General features: G+C 38.1%; 1 protein-coding gene and 2 long non-coding RNA genes across 4 annotated transcripts; 2 read left to right on the top strand and 1 right to left on the bottom strand.

Moving 5' to 3' along the window:
- Positions 1-89: 89 nt before the first annotated feature.
- cxxc4 (CXXC finger 4) lies at positions 90-3,309 on the bottom strand. Its single transcript, XM_062994734.1, has 2 exons — positions 2,527-3,309; positions 90-346 (listed from the first exon to the last, which is right to left on the bottom strand). The coding sequence occupies exons 1-2, from the start codon at positions 3,307-3,309 to the stop codon at positions 161-163; spliced, it is 969 nt and encodes a 322-aa protein (XP_062850804.1). The 3' UTR covers positions 90-160.
- Positions 3,310-7,310: 4,001 nt separating this feature from the next.
- On the top strand, positions 7,311-17,897 carry LOC134314190 (uncharacterized). 2 transcript variants are annotated; one of them, XR_010012350.1, is made up of 3 exons: positions 7,311-7,401; positions 14,975-15,025; positions 17,854-17,897. It is a non-coding gene; the product is annotated as an uncharacterized LOC134314190 (long non-coding RNA). The 2 variants fall into 2 exon arrangements; XR_010012351.1 differs by having other exon boundaries at positions 17,851-17,897.
- Positions 11,483-12,025, top strand: LOC134314189 (uncharacterized). Its single transcript, XR_010012349.1, has 3 exons — positions 11,483-11,532; positions 11,623-11,690; positions 11,834-12,025. It is a non-coding gene; the product is annotated as an uncharacterized LOC134314189 (long non-coding RNA).
- Positions 17,898-20,631: the final 2,734 nt, after the last annotated feature.

Here is a 20,631-nt window from a genome sequence, read left to right as displayed (position 1 = left end):
AAAATAAAATCAGATTCAAACCCACTAAACTACTGATGAATAAATAATCTGATCAGAACCATCAGGATCGCAAAGCATTGTGGGAAATCATTTATGGACAGTGAGGTAGATATCTAATCACCTTCTTAAACACACACACACACACTTTCAGTTCTGATCCCTATATTGATCTGTATTCATCTGTTTTTGTCGTGTTTCTGCTCCAGCACTGAGGTTTGGTTTCTGGTTCTGGTTCCAGTGTGCTTTTACAGTAAATTATGGGACAATTACACATGATGTCTTGTTGTTTTGGACTCGAAATGCCAAAACAACATCGAAATGCCTTCCCACTGCTCATCAGCGTTCTCTACAGGAAGAACAGGGCAAACAAGAAGTTCAATTAGAAAGTAAATCTAAAACATTAACATCTTTATTTAATAAAAGTGTTCATAAAAATGACACTAAATATCATTCATGAGTCCAGAAGTGAGGGGCCAATCAAGTTTCTGTCAAACCTTTCAAAGCACTTCATCATGACCGATGTTAGTGCTACTAGGAGATAGTCATCGAGGCAGGTTGGCTAGGATTTCTGCTGAATATTAATGGATTGTTTGGAGCACTTTGGAACAATGCACTGGGTCAGAAAGAGTTTTAAAGGACTTGTGAACATGGGTGCAAACTGGTTTGTGCAGGCTTGGCGGTGGACTCGACCTGCTGTGCTGGTGTTCATTCCCTGAAATCTTTTCGTACATCACTCCATGATGATGAAAGCTCTATGTGCTTTGACTGGTTTTTTTGGATCCAATCGTCCACCAGGTTCCCAACAAATCCCAGGACCACTTCGGTAAACACGCTGAGCTCTGTCAGAACATCCCAGTCTGCATCATCCAGATTGTCCTGACGGTCATCAACCGCTCTATCAAATGCGTGAGCTCTCTCTGAACCGGAACCTTCTGTTTCTACTTTTGTTTATATTGCAGCACGAGTCAGCGGCGTGGTCGGACTTTCCAAATGGTGAATGAGACTGTAATTGAAGGAAGAATAGCAGTGATCCAGTGTCCTGTTGATCCTGGTAGCATTGTTAAAGCATGAGCGCAGTGTCCTGGTGATAAATCTGAGACTGTGTAAGAGCTTTATGAAATTCACACACAGTAGTGAATATGTTTGCTTGGGTTAGGGTTAGTGGGTTAGGGTTAGTGGGTTTATAAACACGGGTTAGTGCTCCCTCAGGATCTCACTTGGCTAGGATGGATCAGGAGTTAAAAATGGTGAGTGTGCAAAAAAGTCTGAATACTTTTTGAATTTGCTGCCTATAAAAATGATAGAAATAATTGAATATTTTTGATATTTTTTCATATAATTGAGGGTAAAACTAAAAAATCATTTTCAGTCTCTGTGCTAAAACGGTAAATGAATTAATTCAGGTGATTTTTATCAACACTTTTCTTTTCCTTGCACTTGATTTCTTAAAACCCCCTTCCACACACACACACACACACACACACACACACACACACACACAGAGCCATATCCCCCCCTGTTAAGAGAGATTGGTTGCTGGCATTTAGCATTATCTCTAGGGAAGTAAAGGTTTGGGAAGGGGGTGGGGAATGTTCACACATTACTGCTTTTCTATGCTGTGCACGTCTAAAACAAATTAGCACTGCCCGTGAACGTCTGTGCCGCCTATTCACCTCCTCCACTTTCATTACACCTACAGAGCTTCAATATTCTGCTACCATCCAACTTTAAGCTGGCAAAGGGGCAAGGGTGATACACCAAGGGTTGTTGTACAACGGCAGCATGATGTTACAGCGTGTCTCAACATGGACCATTCTTCACTTGACACCACCAACTTGCTCCGCTCTGTCTTTATTTTAGCAGTTCAGTTTTTATTTCTTAACATCATAATAACCCTTTTACCCCTTCCTGCCCCAGTACAGCTATGATGCCCCACTCACACAAATCTGAGTATGTACTTCTCCTCACATTGTTTCACAACTGACTGAGCCAGAAATTCTGTCAATCACATGTAATCAGCATTAATTACAGCAATAAAGGAGGTGTAGTGTTTTTAGAGATCCATTAGTAGGGGGTCTAAATTAGTTGTGAAGGGTTTAGTGTTGTGGGTTATGGGAGAATGGGTTAGTTAGAGGTCTGCATGGGTAAAGAAGAAATCGAGAGGGGTATGGGTGGTTCAGAAGGGCATCAGTAGGGGTCAGGAAATATCATATCATTGTAGGTTGGGATGGGTCAGATGGGGGTAAAGATAGGGTCATGGGGGTCTGAATAGGTCAGATGGTAGCCTGGATGAGTTTGGTGGGGGTCAGCATAGTGTCAAGAGCGGTCAGTATAAGAAAACTGGAACACCTGGTGGAAACCCATGTGGACATATGAAAAACATGCAAACTCCACACAGCACAGATCCCGGCCCTCTGTCCAGGGAATCAAACCAATACCCTTTCTTGAGGTGACCCAGTGCACCACCGTGTCGACCACAAAACCACAGTCACTGAATAAAAAGCATTTATAATAGCTTCAACTTACCTCGAGTGATGACCCTGGCTTCTTCTTAAGTTCCTCACACTTGCGAAATTTGCAAATCTGATGGCCAGTCTTGCGGTTTCTGCAGTTGGTGCAGACTCCACAGTTGATAAATCTCCTGCAGGGGGAGCAGACACCACACCTCTTTCTCTTTCTCTTGGTGTTTCCACCAGACATTGATGAGGAAGCACGATTACTTTGATTACTGCTTCGGCGTTGACAGTCTGTCAGGTTGGCAATCTGAAAAGCACAGCCTGTTACAGCAGAGGCGGCAGAGTGCAGCGTCGTCATGACAATAACCCCAGGGGGTAATGAGATGCCCCCTAGTGCTGGAAGAGCAGAAAGGACTGGGCTCAGTATCTCTTGTTCAGCAGCAGTGGTGCCACATTTGAGCTTGTTCATACAGTCTTCTGTTATTGACCTGCAGTGCTCGGGTGCTAATGTGGACAGGAAGTTATTGTTCATTTGCAACAATTCGGGTTTTTCAGGTGTCTGGGAGTCGTTCTGGTTTCTGTTCAGGTGTACTGGTGCTGATTTGCGCCCCCACAGTACATTATCACAGGTCCAGGGTGAAACTCCAATCCGAGTGTTGGGGTAGATAGGTGTTGTGATGCGGGCAATCTTAGCGCTCTGCTGAAACGCTCTGTTGGTTTTGTAGAAGTTTGCAAAAGACTGATAGTGCTGTAATTCTGCATTATAATCCAACAGCTGGTTTAATCCAGAGTCCTGTAGCACATCCACATTGATACCACTTTCCATACACAGCGCACTGTTTGTATTCGACATGGCAGATCGCATGTATCTGCACCACAGAGATGGTGCCCTATGGGGTGAATGTGCCCTGATTTAAATCCAAACTTGTTATAGATGATAAGCTGCCATTATTCATTTATTCCTCTGACCTAGTGAAAAAAAACAATATAAACAGAGACTGAAACACAGTATACATACTGTCAGTTGTAACCATAATTAATTTTTCATTATAGTTAATTTTATTTATACTACATGGCTATGCTAATGAATGTTAGCAATGTAATCCAAGGTGAATTGACTTGACCTGAGTGATTATGACATTTAATAATATGGAGACCAATATGGGAGCCCTGAACTCAACCCAATCACTTCCTGTTGAGAGTACACTGAACACATTGTTGCTGCCATTTCTCTCTCCTCCTTTTTTATCCATACTGGAATTTTTTTGGATCTTTGGCTCTTGGACTTTTTTGGATTTGGACACCCAATTGCAGCACAGGTAAGTTGCTTTTTATGATTTTGCTTGTTGGGTAGACTAACCCTAACCCTAACCCCTTCCCTGAACCCAATTTTGTTGTGTTATTTCTGGTGTTCAGTTATTTTGGCACATGGTTTGAGGTTGTGGTGTAACTGCATTGTGGTGATTCTTTTAGATATGAATCAATAAAATGCTTATGATGTGACACTTTGGACCACGTTTGCTCATTTGTTCTGTTATTCGGATCAGTAGTTTTTGGTGTGGTTTCATTGTCCTTTAGTGTGCATCACATACTTGGCAAGTAAATTAAAAAGCTTGAATATGTGTGTGACCGTCTTGAATCTTTGACATCGAAATTATTTTGTTTAGCTAAAATTGCGCATCAGCGAAGGTCCTCATGCTTTACCTCTGCTTACTATGCCTCGGAGGCTTGTACCCCCATTATCTGGACTCACACTTATTGGGATGGCAAAAGCCCTGCAATGAATTGGTGTCCTGTCGGGGGTGTGTTGCTACATTGTGTCCAGTGATCATCTATATATCACATCCACCACAACCTGGACCAGGATAAAGCTAAAACATGAAAATAATGATAATGATGTTACTATGGTTATGTGCTATAACTTAAATAGTTCAACATACTTAGTAGAGTATAAATATGGACTCCAGTATTTTTATCTTAAAATGCTACTTAAAGCTGCTTATTAATTATTATAAAATATTGGATGAACTTTCTCTCTCCTATTTTTCACAAATGTAATCCCATTAAAACAGTGTGTATATAAAAAATGTCAGAATTCATTAAATCATTTATGAGAAAGACTACATGACTTATTTATTAAACAATTAAATAAATCTCTTCGTCCAAAGTTTTTCAATACAAAGAAAAGTAATTTTTAATATCTACATTCAGCCTTCAATACTAGATGAAATCTCGTTTGCACACGTATGTTTTTTAAACAAAATCTTTAAAATAAAATCAATACCAAACTAGAAAATGTTGGTAATTATTGTATAAAAATATACAAAATCTCTGAAGTCTAAAGAGAACAAGAACATTACAGTAGTACACAGACTCACATCTGCAGCTATTTTAGTAAAAAAAATACAAACAGATTAACATCAGATTCATAACTGGAACTGACTAACACTCAGATCTGATTTTAGAGAGAATAAAATTCTCACAAGCATCACTCACCTACAGCATCCATTAGATATACAGAAAGCTGAAGAAAGACGGATCTGATTTTTCTGCTATTGGATCAGGATGATCAAATAATGAAGATTAAAAAAAAGATTTAATGATCAGCCGTAAAGCTTGATGATTCCTTACAGAGAAACACGATCAGCAGGAACTGAACCATCAACAGTACAAAGTAAAACAGTTCAGCATTGAGAGCATCAGTACATCTGCACGACAGCACAGTGCGAGAGGGAGTGAGAAAGAATATGAGAGAGGGAGAGAGAGAATGGGTGGTGGGGGGTAAGAGAGAGCAAGATATAGTGAGGGAGAGAGAGAGGGAGAGAGAATGAAAGCAAACGAAATAGGTAATGTGTGTGTAATTTGTGTGATATGTGTGTGTAATTTGTGTGGTGTGTGTATTTTGTATTTATGTGGTGTGTATAATTTGTGTATATGTATATAATGTGTGTAATGTATGTGTACATAATTTATGTATAAAGTGTGTGCAATGTGTTTGTATATGAGCTGTGTATAATGTGTGTATACATAAATTAGATTGTATAGTGTGCACTGATGTCAGTAACGCGTTACTCTAATCTGACCACATTTTTCAGTAACAAGTAATCTAACGAGTTACTATTTCCAATCCAGTAATCAGATTAAAGTTACTTATCCAAGTTACTGTGCGTTACTATTTTTGCGTCTCGGAGAGTGACGTCTGGCCTATGCGACAATTAAGTCACGAGCTGCGTCCGGAATCGCATACTTAAAGAGTACGTACTAGATTGGAGGAAGTATGCACTACTCGGCCGGTAAAAAACTACATACTTTCAGTACAGAAGTATGCAGTATGCACGTAACACCGCTACGTACTACGTCCGCCATTTTACCAACGTCAAGTGATGACGTGATGACGTAATATCACCATAGTTACAGACTCATTATAAATCCCACTCGCCAAAATGTTGGATATTTATCGTCTTTTTGTTATTTATTTGTCTTGGGTTAAAAAAAATTATTTTATTTATCTTACTTACACTTGTGAACAGAGGACTCCGCTATATTTCTTGTTTCTTATTCCGCTTCAATCGCCTACCCAGTTCCAGTTGCATTATGGGATACATTAGCGGACCGCAAGTGTGCATCATTTGCATACTCAAACATGGCTGCCCAATAAGTACGTCATCCGGGTACTTCTCGCGTACCTCTTTATTTATACTATGTATTCGGACATACTAACCGCGTCCTCATTTCGCGTACTATTGAGTATGGAAGTATGCGATTCCGGACGCAGCTTATGCACTAGATTGGAGGAAGTATGCACTACTTGGCCGGTAAAGAAGTACATACTTTCAGTACAGAAGTGTGCAGTATGCACACAACACCGCTACGTACTACACACACTAAAAAACAGAGGTACGATATAAGTACTGTCTTGTACTCAGAGGTACACTTTTCACAAATGTACCCTTAAAGGTATAATATTGTACTTTTTAGGGTCACATGTGAACCTTTTGGTTTTCTGATAAGATACAAAGTCTTTCATTACAGCAAAAGGTACAGATTTGTACCTTTTAACCACCAACTAAAGGTACTTTCAGGATAGACTGCAGCATTAGCACAGAATTAAGACACTGCAGCAAATTATCCCACAAGATATATTTAACGATTGTATAGGTTTGAAGTCATGTTTATTAATATTTTGTATTTTATAATATTTATATAATTAGCAGTATATAAATTAATTAGGAAGATGTGTTATATATACTTATTTCTCTGTACTTTTAGCCCTATTTATCCCACTGTTCTTCTTTGATCAGGTCAGCCACAGGACCACCACAGCTATTATTTGGGTGTCAGATCATTGTCAGTAATAATCAACTTATTACCATCCCATGACCTTTGCTGTGTCAGTGCATACACAATGGTCAGGGCCCAGTTGCACAAAACACCTTAAATTAAGATTTTCCTTAAGGCTTATTTTTAAACTTACTTAAAATGAAATCAGAAAACAACATTAAGTTTTCTCTTTAAGGTTTCTTTATGCTTTAAAATAAGCCCTAATGAAAACAGCCCTCCCCTGTGTTGCCAGATTGGGTGGTTTTTGACCAAACAATAATAAATACATTAACAACCTAATACGTTGTACATGTTTAAGATATCAGCAGTTTATTATCAGGCCATATTGTTTTAACTTGTTTAATACTGTTGAAATACTGAACATCGGTAGTTTTATGTGTATTTTTTGGGCATTTTTAATTCACCTCTGCATTTTCGCTAGAAACCACTGTAGCACTCTGGCAACCCTGACCTTCCACTTCAAATTTTAATTTTTAACGGTCGCTCACCTGCGCGAGAGGTTAATTAAGAACGGCGTTGAGGGAACTTACAACAGAGGATCTTTTGAAAAAGCTGGTGGAAGCAGACATTAATATAACATCGGGGGAAGCGCAGAAATTTAGAGGTAAGTGCTCTATACTGTTCATAAATTACTTTAATATTGGCCAGCTAATCCAATGGTAGTGAATTAGTTAACTTTAACGTTAGCTAATTTACCTCATCAGTGAAGGTTTAGAGATAATTGGTAGCACCGTCAATTTTAATCAAATTCTCTTTACTTAATACGTAAGCTTATTGTAACACACAAAGACAGAATTGTTCATATAACGTGTGTAGTCACATTAGTCTGCTCCCATGTTCTAAATACTGTGGTAACGTGGTAAATACTGATGTGAGTTAGGAAGAAATGTATCGGCCGTTGAACAGCGAACGCTGACTGGCTGGCTAACGTAGTAACGTAACCTAGTTAGTGTTGTGCACCTGTGAATGGTAAGCCTCATTAACGTTATAGAATTCGCGCAAGTGAACATGGATTGTGTTTTACATTTCCATAACTTGTATGCCAGTAACATACAACACACATGGTGTTAAGGTGCTTTATAGCTGTCTTGCTACTTTGAGTGCTGGAGTAGCTAACTTTAGTTAAATATGTGCAATGTGTAAACATTGTGCAGCGATGAAAAGATTCATTTGATTGAATCGGTTCTGTTTTAATGTCCGGTTCACCGAATTCATTTTGTTGTGGAATCACTGTTACCGATTCGAATCTTTGTGAACTCAAAAGAATCGAATCAAAGAAAGTTTAGCGATGGTTCATCAGACCTTTGATTTAACACAATATTTTAATTTACTTGCATATGATGTTACATGTCTTGCTGTAATGTCCACTTTAGTGTAAGTTAACCTAATTTAAGCTGCAAGAGTAAACCAAAAAACAGACTGTATTATATACCTTCTGTGACTGGTCTAATTTAAACCTGTTTTATCAGAAAAGTAAAGTGTTATCATGCCAGTATTCAGAGGCAGGATTTAAAAATATTCCTCTTTGAAAATTGCTGAACTATAGCCCTTTATTTTAGCGTATTTGCTTGCTTCGTGTTTACTCAGTGTTTTATTGGTTTAAAAAATATTTAAGGTCTAAAATTAAACACACAAGCCGTACTCGATGAACAGTCGAATTTTTGGATCCAGCCCTTGTACTGTAAAATGTTTTGAGTTGCAAAAGTACTATAGTTTTGTATGACGTGATGACGTAATATCACCATAGTTACAGACTCATTATAAATCCCACTCGCCAAAATTTTGGATATTTATCGTCTTTTTGTTATTTATTTGTCTTGGGTTAAAAAAAATTATTTTATTTATCTTACTTACACTTGTGAACAGAGGACTCTGCTATATTTCTTGTTTCTTATTCCGCTTCAATCGCCTACCCAGTTCCAGTTGCATTATGGGATACATTAGCGGACCGCAAGAACACAGGGGGGGAACACATTTACCTGGAGACCTGGGGAATATGGTTCCCCACATGTATATTACTGTGTGATGATTCTTTTCTTTTTTTTAATGCAAACTACAGGCACACACACATTTTAAGAACAAAATATCTGTATTAGAAATTAGTGTTAAACTAAATTATGCATATATTACAATTATGCAAATATATAAAAAAGAAATCCAACCTCAATGCAAATTAAAACTTAAATACTTGAAAAACTAACATATTTATAGCTTAATAAAAATATATATTTTTTAAACTAAATAAAATAAAATCTGACGTGCAAATTTATTTGGGGATGGTGCCCTGAGATTGACTAGCATCACATCCATAGTGCACTCCTGCCGTACGTACAGTTTCCCCAGGAACAGTTCTGGATCCTCCACGGCCATGACCAGGATAAAGCAGTTACTAAACAGAAATGAATGATTAATGTACTATCTACTTTTTAAATAAACTAAAAGAGCAACATAAAATAAAATACAGCAACAAGCAAACTTTTTAGAAATAACGTCCCAGTTAACCTTGGTCTAATCTTCAGTACATGCCGGACAATGAAGATCTTCCTCTACTGGTGGGTTGCCACTCCAGTTCATTTTTAAAAATAAAAGTATTTGTGAGATGATACAAAGTTGTACTCAGTGATAGATATGAGGACTTCTGTGATGGAAGCTACTTTAAAAGTCATCCTTTATTTTCATCGAATAAGTTTGCCCTTCAAATCCAAATCTACTATGATGAATTTGAGTGTGCGAATCCTCTAGGTTCAAAAAAAGGTATACATAAAATTGGCTGCATTTATTTCATCCTTAGAAATCTTTCCCCCATTGTAAGTTCTGCCCTATTGAACATTCATCTGGTATCACTGTTTCATGCACAAGATGCAAAGAAATATGGAATTGATGAAATACTCCAACCCTTAGTAAAGGACTTAAAAATATTAGAGACCACTGGAGTTACTGTTCCATTTGCTGATGTTTCTTGACGTGGCACTCTCGCACAAATTACCGGTGATAACTTGGGTATGCATAGCATTCTTGGGTTCCTGGAGTCATTTAATGCAAATTATTTCTGTAGATTTTGCTTAATTGATAAATCTTCAGCTCAGTTAGTTTTCTCAGAAGATGACCAACGTTTGACATTAAGATCACCAGCTCTTAATGATCAACATTATACTAGTTTGGTAGATGATCCGACATTAACTTCCTCATTTGGCATTAAACGAAATAGCATACTTAACACTCTGCAATATTTTAATATTGCAGAAAATTATGCGGTTGACATCATGCATGATATTTTGGAAGGGGTTGGTCAATATGAGGTCAGATTGCTATTTGTATATTTAATGAAGCATTTTATTTCTAGAAAAAGCTTATTAAATAGGGTGTATGCTTTTAATTATGGCAAAGAAAAACAAGCCAACAAATATTAACCTTGACTGTGGAGGACATGGAATTGGATTAAATGCATCACAACATCTGTGTTTGATCACAAACATACCTTTGATATTTGGTGACCTGGTACTTATGGCTGATCAGTGTATATGGACCCTTGTTTTAATTTTTATGTACTGTAAGCACCATACATGAACAAAGACCTGCATAACAGAGAAGTTTGGGATCTTATTGATTTCAAGGTTGTTAAGACTATGTTTGCTTTGCTGAGCCAATTTACCAGCAAGAACTCCTTGCAAAGTCCCGTTGTTAAGAAAAAGACGTGTCCTGAATGGGGTAAAATTTGCCAAGGAACACATTGACTGGTCCAAAGAGAACTGGCTCAACATTTTGTGGACTTGTGAAAGCAAAATTGTTCTTTTTGGGTCTAGTGGCCGTAGAGAGTATGTCAGACGACCCCCAAGCACTGAATTCAAGCCAGAGTACACTGTGAAGACAGTAAAGCATGGTGGTACAAAATGATGATATGGGGATGTTTTTCATATCATGGTGTTACGCCTATTTATCACATACAAGGGATCATGGATCAATTTAAATATATCAGAATACTTGAGGAGATTGTGTTGCCCTATGCTGAAGAAGAAATGCCCTTAAAATGGGTGTTTCAACATGACAATGACAAAAAACATCTTGGTTACAGACAAACCAGATTGAGGTAATAGAGTGGCCAGCACAATCCCCTGACTTCAATCCCATAGAGAACTTGTGGGCTGATATGTGAAACATGTTTTTTTGAGGCAAAACCCAAAAATGCAGAAGAACTGTGGAATGTAGTCTAATCATCCTGGACTGGAATACCTGTTCAGAGGTGCCAGAGGTTGGTTGACTCCATGCAACACAGATCTAGGAAACAATTGTAATGCCACTAAATATTAGTTCAGTAATTTAAAGTAAAGTGAAACCTTAAACATCTTCAGTTTATAGATACATTTTTGGAGTTTTTAAAGAAAATGCTGCCACTGCTATTTTTTTGAACTGCCTAATATTAGTTTTTCTTAACTTTCTGTAAAGGATGAACACAAACTGGCTAAATGTTGTTAATGTTTTGGTTTATAATTAATAGTGTAGTATTTTCAGTGCACTTGTATTTATGGAAATAAAAGTTATTATAATGATTTTGTGTTTTATTCACTTTTTTAAAATCACTGCTATTTTTTTAAACACTACTGTATATGTTGAACATAGAGCAAGGCATTTCATTTGATCTACCATGATAATGTGTGTGACTGTCCTCTAACAGAATGTGATGGGCAGTTCCAAATCAAATGAGGGACCATCCACCTCCAAAGCTCAGCTTAGAACAGTAAAAATGTCTTACCAAATATCTGAAATATTTTGAACACATTAAGCTACGTTTGATCATAACTTGCTATTTTTGTCTCTTTCTTTCAAGTTGGGTGTAAATAAGATGGACTATACAAGGTCCATCTGGAGAAACAAACTGCAAAGTGTGATCCTCAGGTGGAGCATATAAAACAGACAAGGCTATAAATTCAGTTGCTTGAATTTAAGATGGGTGTCGGTGCGGAGGGTGTATAAATATGAATGTTCTTACTAAAGAATAAGGACAAGGAAATGAAGTTGTTGAATTGTTTTATTTTCAGTGATCATGCACAGAGCCTGACCATTTGGCTTCAATAATGTGGGGAGCATCACATAAGATCTTAATGAAAGCATCTCCATAAGATGGAGAACAGTAGGTTGCAGAACATGTATTAAATGTTTGACTGTTTTATTTGACATTTGTTAATTTTTGAAGATAATGGTCACTACCTGTATGTGGAGGGATATTCTGTCTGCTGTTCAAATAATAAAAGAGAACATTTTAATAAAATAAAATCCACATCTGTCAGCTACCCACCCACACACAGCTGTAACATAACATATATGCATATGATATGTGTAAAAAAAAAATACTTGAACTGACCCATAACAGGGCAGTTGCAAAATTCATTGATATTTAGTAAAATCATTCTTTTACATAATTTTGCAAAGACTTTTTTTTTTGTACAGATAACCCTAACCCTAGAGTTTTCACTCATTAATGTGGCTGTAAAAATACTACTACCAGTAAAATGATATACATTTAAACCACAAATGATTTTAGCTTACTAAACTGTGTGTGTGTGTGTGTGTGTGTGTGTGTGTGTGTGTGTGTGTGTGTGTGTGTGTGTGTGTGTGTGTGTGTGTGTGTGTGTTTACACGGTATTCTATATTAATCCATAACATTCCATCCATAATATTATAATTAATGTTGTAACAAGCCTTTTTATTATTATTGTGATTAATAATGTTGTAGCTGCCCCTTGTGGTAACCGTCCCCACTCTCCCCGAGCTGACTGATAAAAACGGAAAGGTTTGCGAATAAATCCATCGGGAAATGATTAATCTGAGTTTAATGACTCGTTCCCAACTAAGATCTGTTCGAATATTTGGCGCGTCTGTATCCACTGGATCCTGGAGTAAAGGACCCCCCGGGTTTACATGAGAGAAGTGTGAGTAACCCCGGGTTAGGTTTAAGAGTAACCCCGGGTTAGGTTTAAGTTCACCTGCCAGCGAGCAGGTTAGCTTTAGAGTGTAAGTAACTGACACAGGTTGTCTTTAATCTCGGTTTCTGGAACGGAAAACCTGGAGTTTTCATGAATTCTGAGTGAACTTACCCGGTTTAATCACTTAACCTGCTTTCTGGAATAACCCCCCCCCCCCCCCCCCCCCAAGATGTTATTTTGAATACACAAGCATAAATTGTGTTTTTCTCTGAATATAAAGTTTTATAAAATGAAACTGCCCAGCGTGTTCAGGGATGAGATTGATGAAGAATGTACTGAGCACTGATTGCTGATGCTTTTTATCAGCTTGTATGTTTTCTTATTATTAGTTGTTGATGTATTTGTCAGGTTTGTGTAATGAATGATTTGCTTGATTCTATTGTGTGAGTGGGTTGAGTGTGCATCGTAAATAAGAAGGTATTTTTTGTAAAGATGACTATAATATAGTGAAATAAAACGAGTCGGTTGGGGCGCACAGATAGCTGAGCGGGTTTTTCCACAGTTAGCGCAGTGGAGCTGTGAGATGTGAACCTACCGGGTTCGAAACTCGGCTCTGCTGTCTACTGCTCGACTGTGCGCCCCCTGGCAGGGGGGTTGCCCCCTGCCGGCGATCACTTTACAACAAAAGTAAATCCATGAAAGATTTGAAGAAAACCCCTAAAATAAATACATAAAAGATTTGTCAGCAATAATAGTAGATGATGTATTTATATGTGTGTACTATATATGATGATAACAAGTACGAAGTGAATGGATAAACATGAAGATGTAATATGTGTGAGGGTTTTCTGAATGAGTGCTGTGAATGGTTGTTGACTTATTACAATATGTGATGAAGATTTAGATTATTGTATGCAAACAGAAACATACTAGTTAATGAAATGTAAATGTTAATTAGAGCTGCGTGTGCGTGCACGCACTGAGATGCATATGAATATCAGTAAATTTTAAGGACAATGGCGCACTCAGGTGTTCATTTTGTGTAATTACATGAAGAATTTTTTTTGAATTAGTGTTTTTTGTCGTACTAGTTTGTTTTGTTTAAGCCCTTGGCAGTCCAGCCTATTTTTGTGCATTTTTCGCCTGAAAGACATACCTAATTTCTAAGGCTTCTCATTCATAAAGTTTAAAAGATAACCCAAAAGTTGTACTTCAGTGTTCTAGAAAACCCTTTAAAGTATCATAAAAACACAGCCAAATGGCATGATTATATTTTACCATGCTTAAATGATGATTAAAAAACCAAAAATGTAGGCGCTTTTTAATTTTTTTTGAAAATCCAAAGTTTCAGTGAGTATAAGTAGGACTGCAGGTGTGTATATTACCTAAACAACACTATAGAGTTGTGCTCAAGGGTATTTTCTAACATCCTCTCACATTTTAAGCCTCTACACTGTAAGCCCGGATAAGTTCAATGTACTTAAAAAAACCTAGGGTTAGGGTTAGGGTTAGGGTTAGGGTTAGGTTAGGGAAATATTGGATTTATATTCAGTCTTTGACTTTTCATGGGCACTGGCTCACTGATTAGAAGGAATCTCTTAATAAAACTGGTCCCTCTTAACAGGTAGGTATTCTTCTTTTCTTCGGATATTACCGTTTAGGAATTCTTAAAGTATATGTTGTATTTGTCCCCTTTCCCATTTGTGTGTACCTTATAAGTCCACCCTTATCCATACAATGATACGTGTTAATAAAAGGTAAGTATTTATTTTAAAGGTAAATTTTTGTTTTGATTTATTCTTATTGTTATAAACTACTTTAATGGTTACATATTTTAATTATTTATTAATTTATGTATTTCTTTCTATTTCTACAGCTTACCCCCAAAATCTAATGTATATTGTAACTAGGGTTAGGGTTAGGGTTAGGGTTAGGGTTAGGGTTAGGGTTAGGTTAAGAGTTAAAACCAGAGGCGGCATTCAAATTAGTGGCATTGAAATGAGACGTATGCTAATCTTTGCTCTCCTATTGGCTGGAGGTAGCAGTATGCAAATGTCTGCTCTCCTATTGGCCGTATGCAAATGTTTGGAATCCCATTGGTTGAAACTCAAACATGTCCTTTTTGCTGGTTTGTAATGTCAATGATGTGTGTTGTATTGTACCACAGGGACTTTTATTTCCTTGGGGATCAGTAAAGCATCCATCAATCCATGTGTATGTCTAACTATTTGCCTACCTTTTATTTATTTATTTCAGCAGGACATGATCCGAGTCAGACTTGGAGCAGAAGATCCGTCCGTGGCCGAGGTGGGCAGCACACGACCCACACATCCACGAGACCACGAACCTATGACACACAACACACACACAAAAAAAACAAAACAAAACATATGATAAGCACAAAAATGCAATAATCGTTCAAGAACACGAATGGTAACCCCTGGTATCAGAATGAGATTCATGGGCCGAGTACGTGGACACACACACACACACACACACACACAGACACAGACACAGACACACACACACACACACACACACACACACACACAGGCAATTGGCAGTGTGTGTAATGTTAAAAAATAACAATAAAAAATAAAGGAACAGAACAGTAAAGTACCTGAATCGATTGAACAAGATGTGAACAGTTCGGTTGACATTCTTCTGACTTATCAGGTAGCCAAGGTTTGGTATTTTTTGGAATACGAGCTGTTGAAAAACCTGAAATCATACTAAGTGATGTGGCATGACTATTCCAAAAGATGGCAGCAGAGGATCAAAAATGAGCGGTGCCTTAGGATTCCGTCAAGCCGGGAAGTCGAGGCTTCCCAGCTTAAGAGAGAGTACGCACCGAATAGGCCCAATTTAACCCTAGTCTATTCATATGTCACTCATTAATTTGTTAATGTATACATATCATTAATTCATCAATAATTCATGATGCACTCACTATCAGTCGATGTATTAATTCATTGTTAATAAACTGGTAGTTAGGTGTTAGTATATGTTTAGTTATGTACACATGTTGTAAAGTGTTTACCGTCGTGTTCTCAGCGCGCTTGGCTCTTTAAACTTCTCTACGGTGTGTATTCTTGGTTTGCTTGTGGCAAAAAATATTACACAAACGTCCATATCCATACCCAAACATCCTCGAGGACTTCATGTTGACTGTGGCGCCCTCAGGTGTCCCTCTTGTGGTATAACCTTTTTTTCCTTATTCCTTTTTTATTTCATTAATATTACATAGGATATCGATTTATTTTGGGGGTTTCCATTTTAAATTATGTTTTAGGTCAATCAATTATATTGTATAATTTATGGTCAAGGTGGTTAAGGTAGGTCAGGGTTAGAAATATATCTATTGAGGTCGAAGTTGAATTAATTGTAGGTAGGGTGGGTTGTAGTCAGTCTAGTTTTAATCTAAATTGGGGTTAGGATGATGGGTGATTAGATTGCGGTTAAAATTCAGTTTATTTGGGGTCAGGGCTAGGATGATCAAAGATTAGGTTGTAGTAGAGCTTCAGTGTATTGAATTTAAAGTACTTGGAAATTGGGTTGAAGTTGTAATTAGGTTTATTAAGGTTAGAGTTGATATAATTATGGACTGAACTATAATTGAAATTTCATTTATTGTGATTGGGGACAGTGTAAATGAAGGTTAGGTTCTAGTTGGAAGGTTTATTAGGATTAGGGTTAGAATAATTGGGAGTTGGGTTATGGTTGAAATGGAGTTTATTGTGGTTGGGGTTGGAATAATTGGGAATTGGGTTGAAATTAGGTTTATTAAGCTTAGGGTTAGAGTAATTAGGGGTTGGGTTATGGTAAATAATTGGGGTAAGGTCATCGTTGAGATGAGTCTATTGAGGTTGGGGTTAGAGTAATTAGGGATTAGGTTATGGTTAAGATTAGGCTTATTGAGGTTGGGGTTGGAATAATTAGGAATGAGGTTATGGTTAAGATTAGGTTTATTGAGGTTGGGGTTAGAGTAATTAGGGATTAGGTGATGGTTAAGATTAGGTTTATTGAGGTTGGGGTTAGAGTAATTAGGGATTAGGTGATGGTTAAGATTAGGTTTATTGAGGTTGGGGTTAGAGTAATTAGGGATTAGGTTATGGTTAAGATTAGGCTTATTGAGGTTGGGGTTGGAATAATTAGGAATGAGGTTATGGTTAAGATTAGGTTTATTGAGGTTGGGGTTAGAGTAATTAGGGATTAGGTGATGGTTAAGATTAGGTTTATTGAGGTTGGGGTTAGAGTAATTAGGGATTAGGTGATGGTTAAGATTAAGGAAACGTGGAACATAAAGGACAAGAGAACTGTCTGCAGCTACATAAACAGGCCCTAATTCAAACTTGGATCGATTTCTCAGCTCCTAAAGCTTGCTACAGAGATGTAGCCATGATTGGTTACAAGGGTTACAAGCTGTGCAATTATGCAGAAAATGTGCCCTTTCATTTGGGTTTCTTAATTTCATGTGGGGTTAGATGCAGTTCCTAACCTAAACAGCAGGTGCCAGCTTTCAGTAAGTCTGGGGTTAGCTTGGGGTTAGATGCAGTTCCTAACCTAAACAGCAGGTGCCAGCTTTCAGTAAGTCTGGGGTTAGCTTGGGGTTAGATGCAGTTCCTAACCTAAACAGCAGGTGCCAGCTTTCAGTAAGTCTGGGGTTAGCTTGGGGTTAGATGCAGTTCCTAACCTAAACAGCAGGTGCCAGCTTTCAGTAAGTCTGGGGTTAGCTTGGGGTTAGGCCTTGGATTGGGGGCGTGGTTAGGGTTAGGGTTAGGGTTAGGGTTAGGGTTAGGGTTAGGGTTAGGGTTAGGGTTAGGGTTAGGGTTAGAGTTAAAACCAGAGGCGGCATTCAAATTAGTGGCATTGAAATGAGACGTATGCTAATCTTTGCTCTCCTATTGGCTGGAGGTAGCAGTATGCAAATGTCTGCTCTCCTATTGGCCGTATGCAAATGTTTGGAATCCCATTGGTTGAAACTCAAACATGTCCTTTTTGCTGGTTTGTAATGTCAATGATGTGTGTTGTATTGTACCACAGGGACTTTTATTTCCTTGGGGATCAGTAAAGCATCCATCAATCCATGTGTATGTCTAACTATTTGCCTACCTTTTATTTATTTATTTCAGCAGGACATGATCCGAGTCAGACTTGGAGCAGAAGATCCGTCCGTGGCCGAGGTGGGCAGCACACGACCCACACATCCACGAGACCACGAACCTATGACACACAACACACACACAAAAAAAACAAAACAAAACATATGATAAGCACAAAAATGCAATAATCGTTCAAGAACACGAATGGTAACCCCTGGTATCAGAATGAGATTCATGGGCCGAGTACGTGGACACACACACACACACACACACACACAGACACAGACACAGACACACACACACACACACACACACACACACACACAGGCAATTGGCAGTGTGTGTAATGTTAAAAAATAACAATAAAAAATAAAGGAACAGAACAGTAAAGTACCTGAATCGATTGAACAAGATGTGAACAGTTCGGTTGACATTCTTCTGACTTATCAGGTAGCCAAGGTTTGGTATTTTTTGGAATACGAGCTGTTGAAAAACCTGAAATCATACTAAGTGATGTGGCATGACTATTCCAAAAGATGGCAGCAGAGGATCAAAAATGAGCGGTGCCTTAGGATTCCGTCAAGCCGGGAAGTCGAGGCTTCCCAGCTTAAGAGAGAGTACGCACCGAATAGGCCCAATTTAACCCTAGTCTATTCATATGTCACTCATTAATTTGTTAATGTATACATATCATTAATTCATCAATAATTCATGATGCACTCACTATCAGTCGATGTATTAATTCATTGTTAATAAACTGGTAGTTAGGTGTTAGTATATGTTTAGTTATGTACACATGTTGTAAAGTGTTTACCGTCGTGTTCTCAGCGCGCTTGGCTCTTTAAACTTCTCTACGGTGTGTATTCTTGGTTTGCTTGTGGCAAAAAATATTACACAAACGTCCATATCCATACCCAAACATCCTCGAGGACTTCATGTTGACTGTGGCGCCCTCAGGTGTCCCTCTTGTGGTATAACCTTTTTTTCCTTATTCCTTTTTTATTTCATTAATATTACATAGGATATCGATTTATTTTGGGGGTTTCCATTTTAAATTATGTTTTAGGTCAATCAATTATATTGTATAATTTATGGTCAAGGTGGTTAAGGTAGGTCAGGGTTAGAAATATATCTATTGAGGTCGAAGTTGAATTAATTGTAGGTAGGGTGGGTTGTAGTCAGTCTAGTTTTAATCTAAATTGGGGTTAGGATGATGGGTGATTAGATTGCGGTTAAAATTCAGTTTATTTGGGGTCAGGGCTAGGATGATCAAAGATTAGGTTGTAGTAGAGCTTCAGTGTATTGAATTTAAAGTACTTGGAAATTGGGTTGAAGTTGTAATTAGGTTTATTAAGGTTAGAGTTGATATAATTATGGACTGAACTATAATTGAAATTTCATTTATTGTGATTGGGGACAGTGTAAATGAAGGTTAGGTTCTAGTTGGAAGGTTTATTAGGATTAGGGTTAGAATAATTGGGAGTTGGGTTATGGTTGAAATGGAGTTTATTGTGGTTGGGGTTGGAATAATTGGGAATTGGGTTGAAATTAGGTTTATTAAGCTTAGGGTTAGAGTAATTAGGGGTTGGGTTATGGTAAATAATTGGGGTAAGGTCATCGTTGAGATGAGTCTATTGAGGTTGGGGTTAGAGTAATTAGGGATTAGGTTATGGTTAAGATTAGGCTTATTGAGGTTGGGGTTGGAATAATTAGGAATGAGGTTATGGTTAAGATTAGGTTTATTGAGGTTGGGGTTAGAGTAATTAGGGATTAGGTGATGGTTAAGATTAGGTTTATTGAGGTTGGGGTTAGAGTAATTAGGGATTAGGTGATGGTTAAGATTAGGTTTATTGAGGTTGGGGTTAGAGTAATTAGGGATTAGGTTATGGTTAAGATTAGGCTTATTGAGGTTGGGGTTGGAATAATTAGGAATGAGGTTATGGTTAAGATTAGGTTTATTGAGGTTGGGGTTAGAGTAATTAGGGATTAGGTGATGGTTAAGATTAGGTTTATTGAGGTTGGGGTTAGAGTAATTAGGGATTAGGTGATGGTTAAGATTAAGGAAACGTGGAACATAAAGGACAAGAGAACTGTCTGCAGCTACATAAACAGGCCCTAATTCAAACTTGGATCGATTTCTCAGCTCCTAAAGCTTGCTACAGAGATGTAGCCATGATTGGTTACAAGGGTTACAAGCTGTGCAATTATGCAGAAAATGTGCCCTTTCATTTGGGTTTCTTAATTTCATGTGGGGTTAGATGCAGTTCCTAACCTAAACAGCAGGTGCCAGCTTTCAGTAAGTCTGGGGTTAGCTTGGGGTTAGATGCAGTTCCTAACCTAAACAGCAGGTGCCAGCTTTCAGTAAGTCTGGGGTTAGCTTGGGGTTAGATGCAGTTCCTAACCTAAACAGCAGGTGCCAGCTTTCAGTAAGTCTGGGGTTAGCTTGGGGTTAGATGCAGTTCCTAACCTAAACAGCAGGTGCCAGCTTTCAGTAAGTCTGGGGTTAGCTTGGGGTTAGATGCAGTTCCTAACCTAAACAGCAGGTGCCAGCTTTCAGTAAGTCTGGGGTTAGCTTGGGGTTAGGCCTTGGATTGGGGGCGTGGTTAGGGTTTTGCTCATAGGTTAAGAGTTAAAACCAGAGGCGGCATTCAAATTAGTGGCATTGAAATGAGACGTATGCTAATCTTTGCTCTCCTATTGGCTGGAGGTAGCAGTATGCAAATGTCTGCTCTCCTATTGGCCGTATGCAAATGTTTGGAATCCCATTGGTTGAAACTCAAACATGTCCTTTTTGCTGGTTTGTAATGTCAA

The sequence above is a fragment of the Trichomycterus rosablanca genome, chromosome 5 (genome assembly GCF_030014385.1).
Source record: "Trichomycterus rosablanca isolate fTriRos1 chromosome 5, fTriRos1.hap1, whole genome shotgun sequence".
Taxonomy (NCBI): Eukaryota; Metazoa; Chordata; class Actinopteri; order Siluriformes; family Trichomycteridae; genus Trichomycterus; species Trichomycterus rosablanca.
Note: the sequence above shows the minus strand (reverse complement) of the source record. Positions and strands in the feature narration are given on the sequence as shown.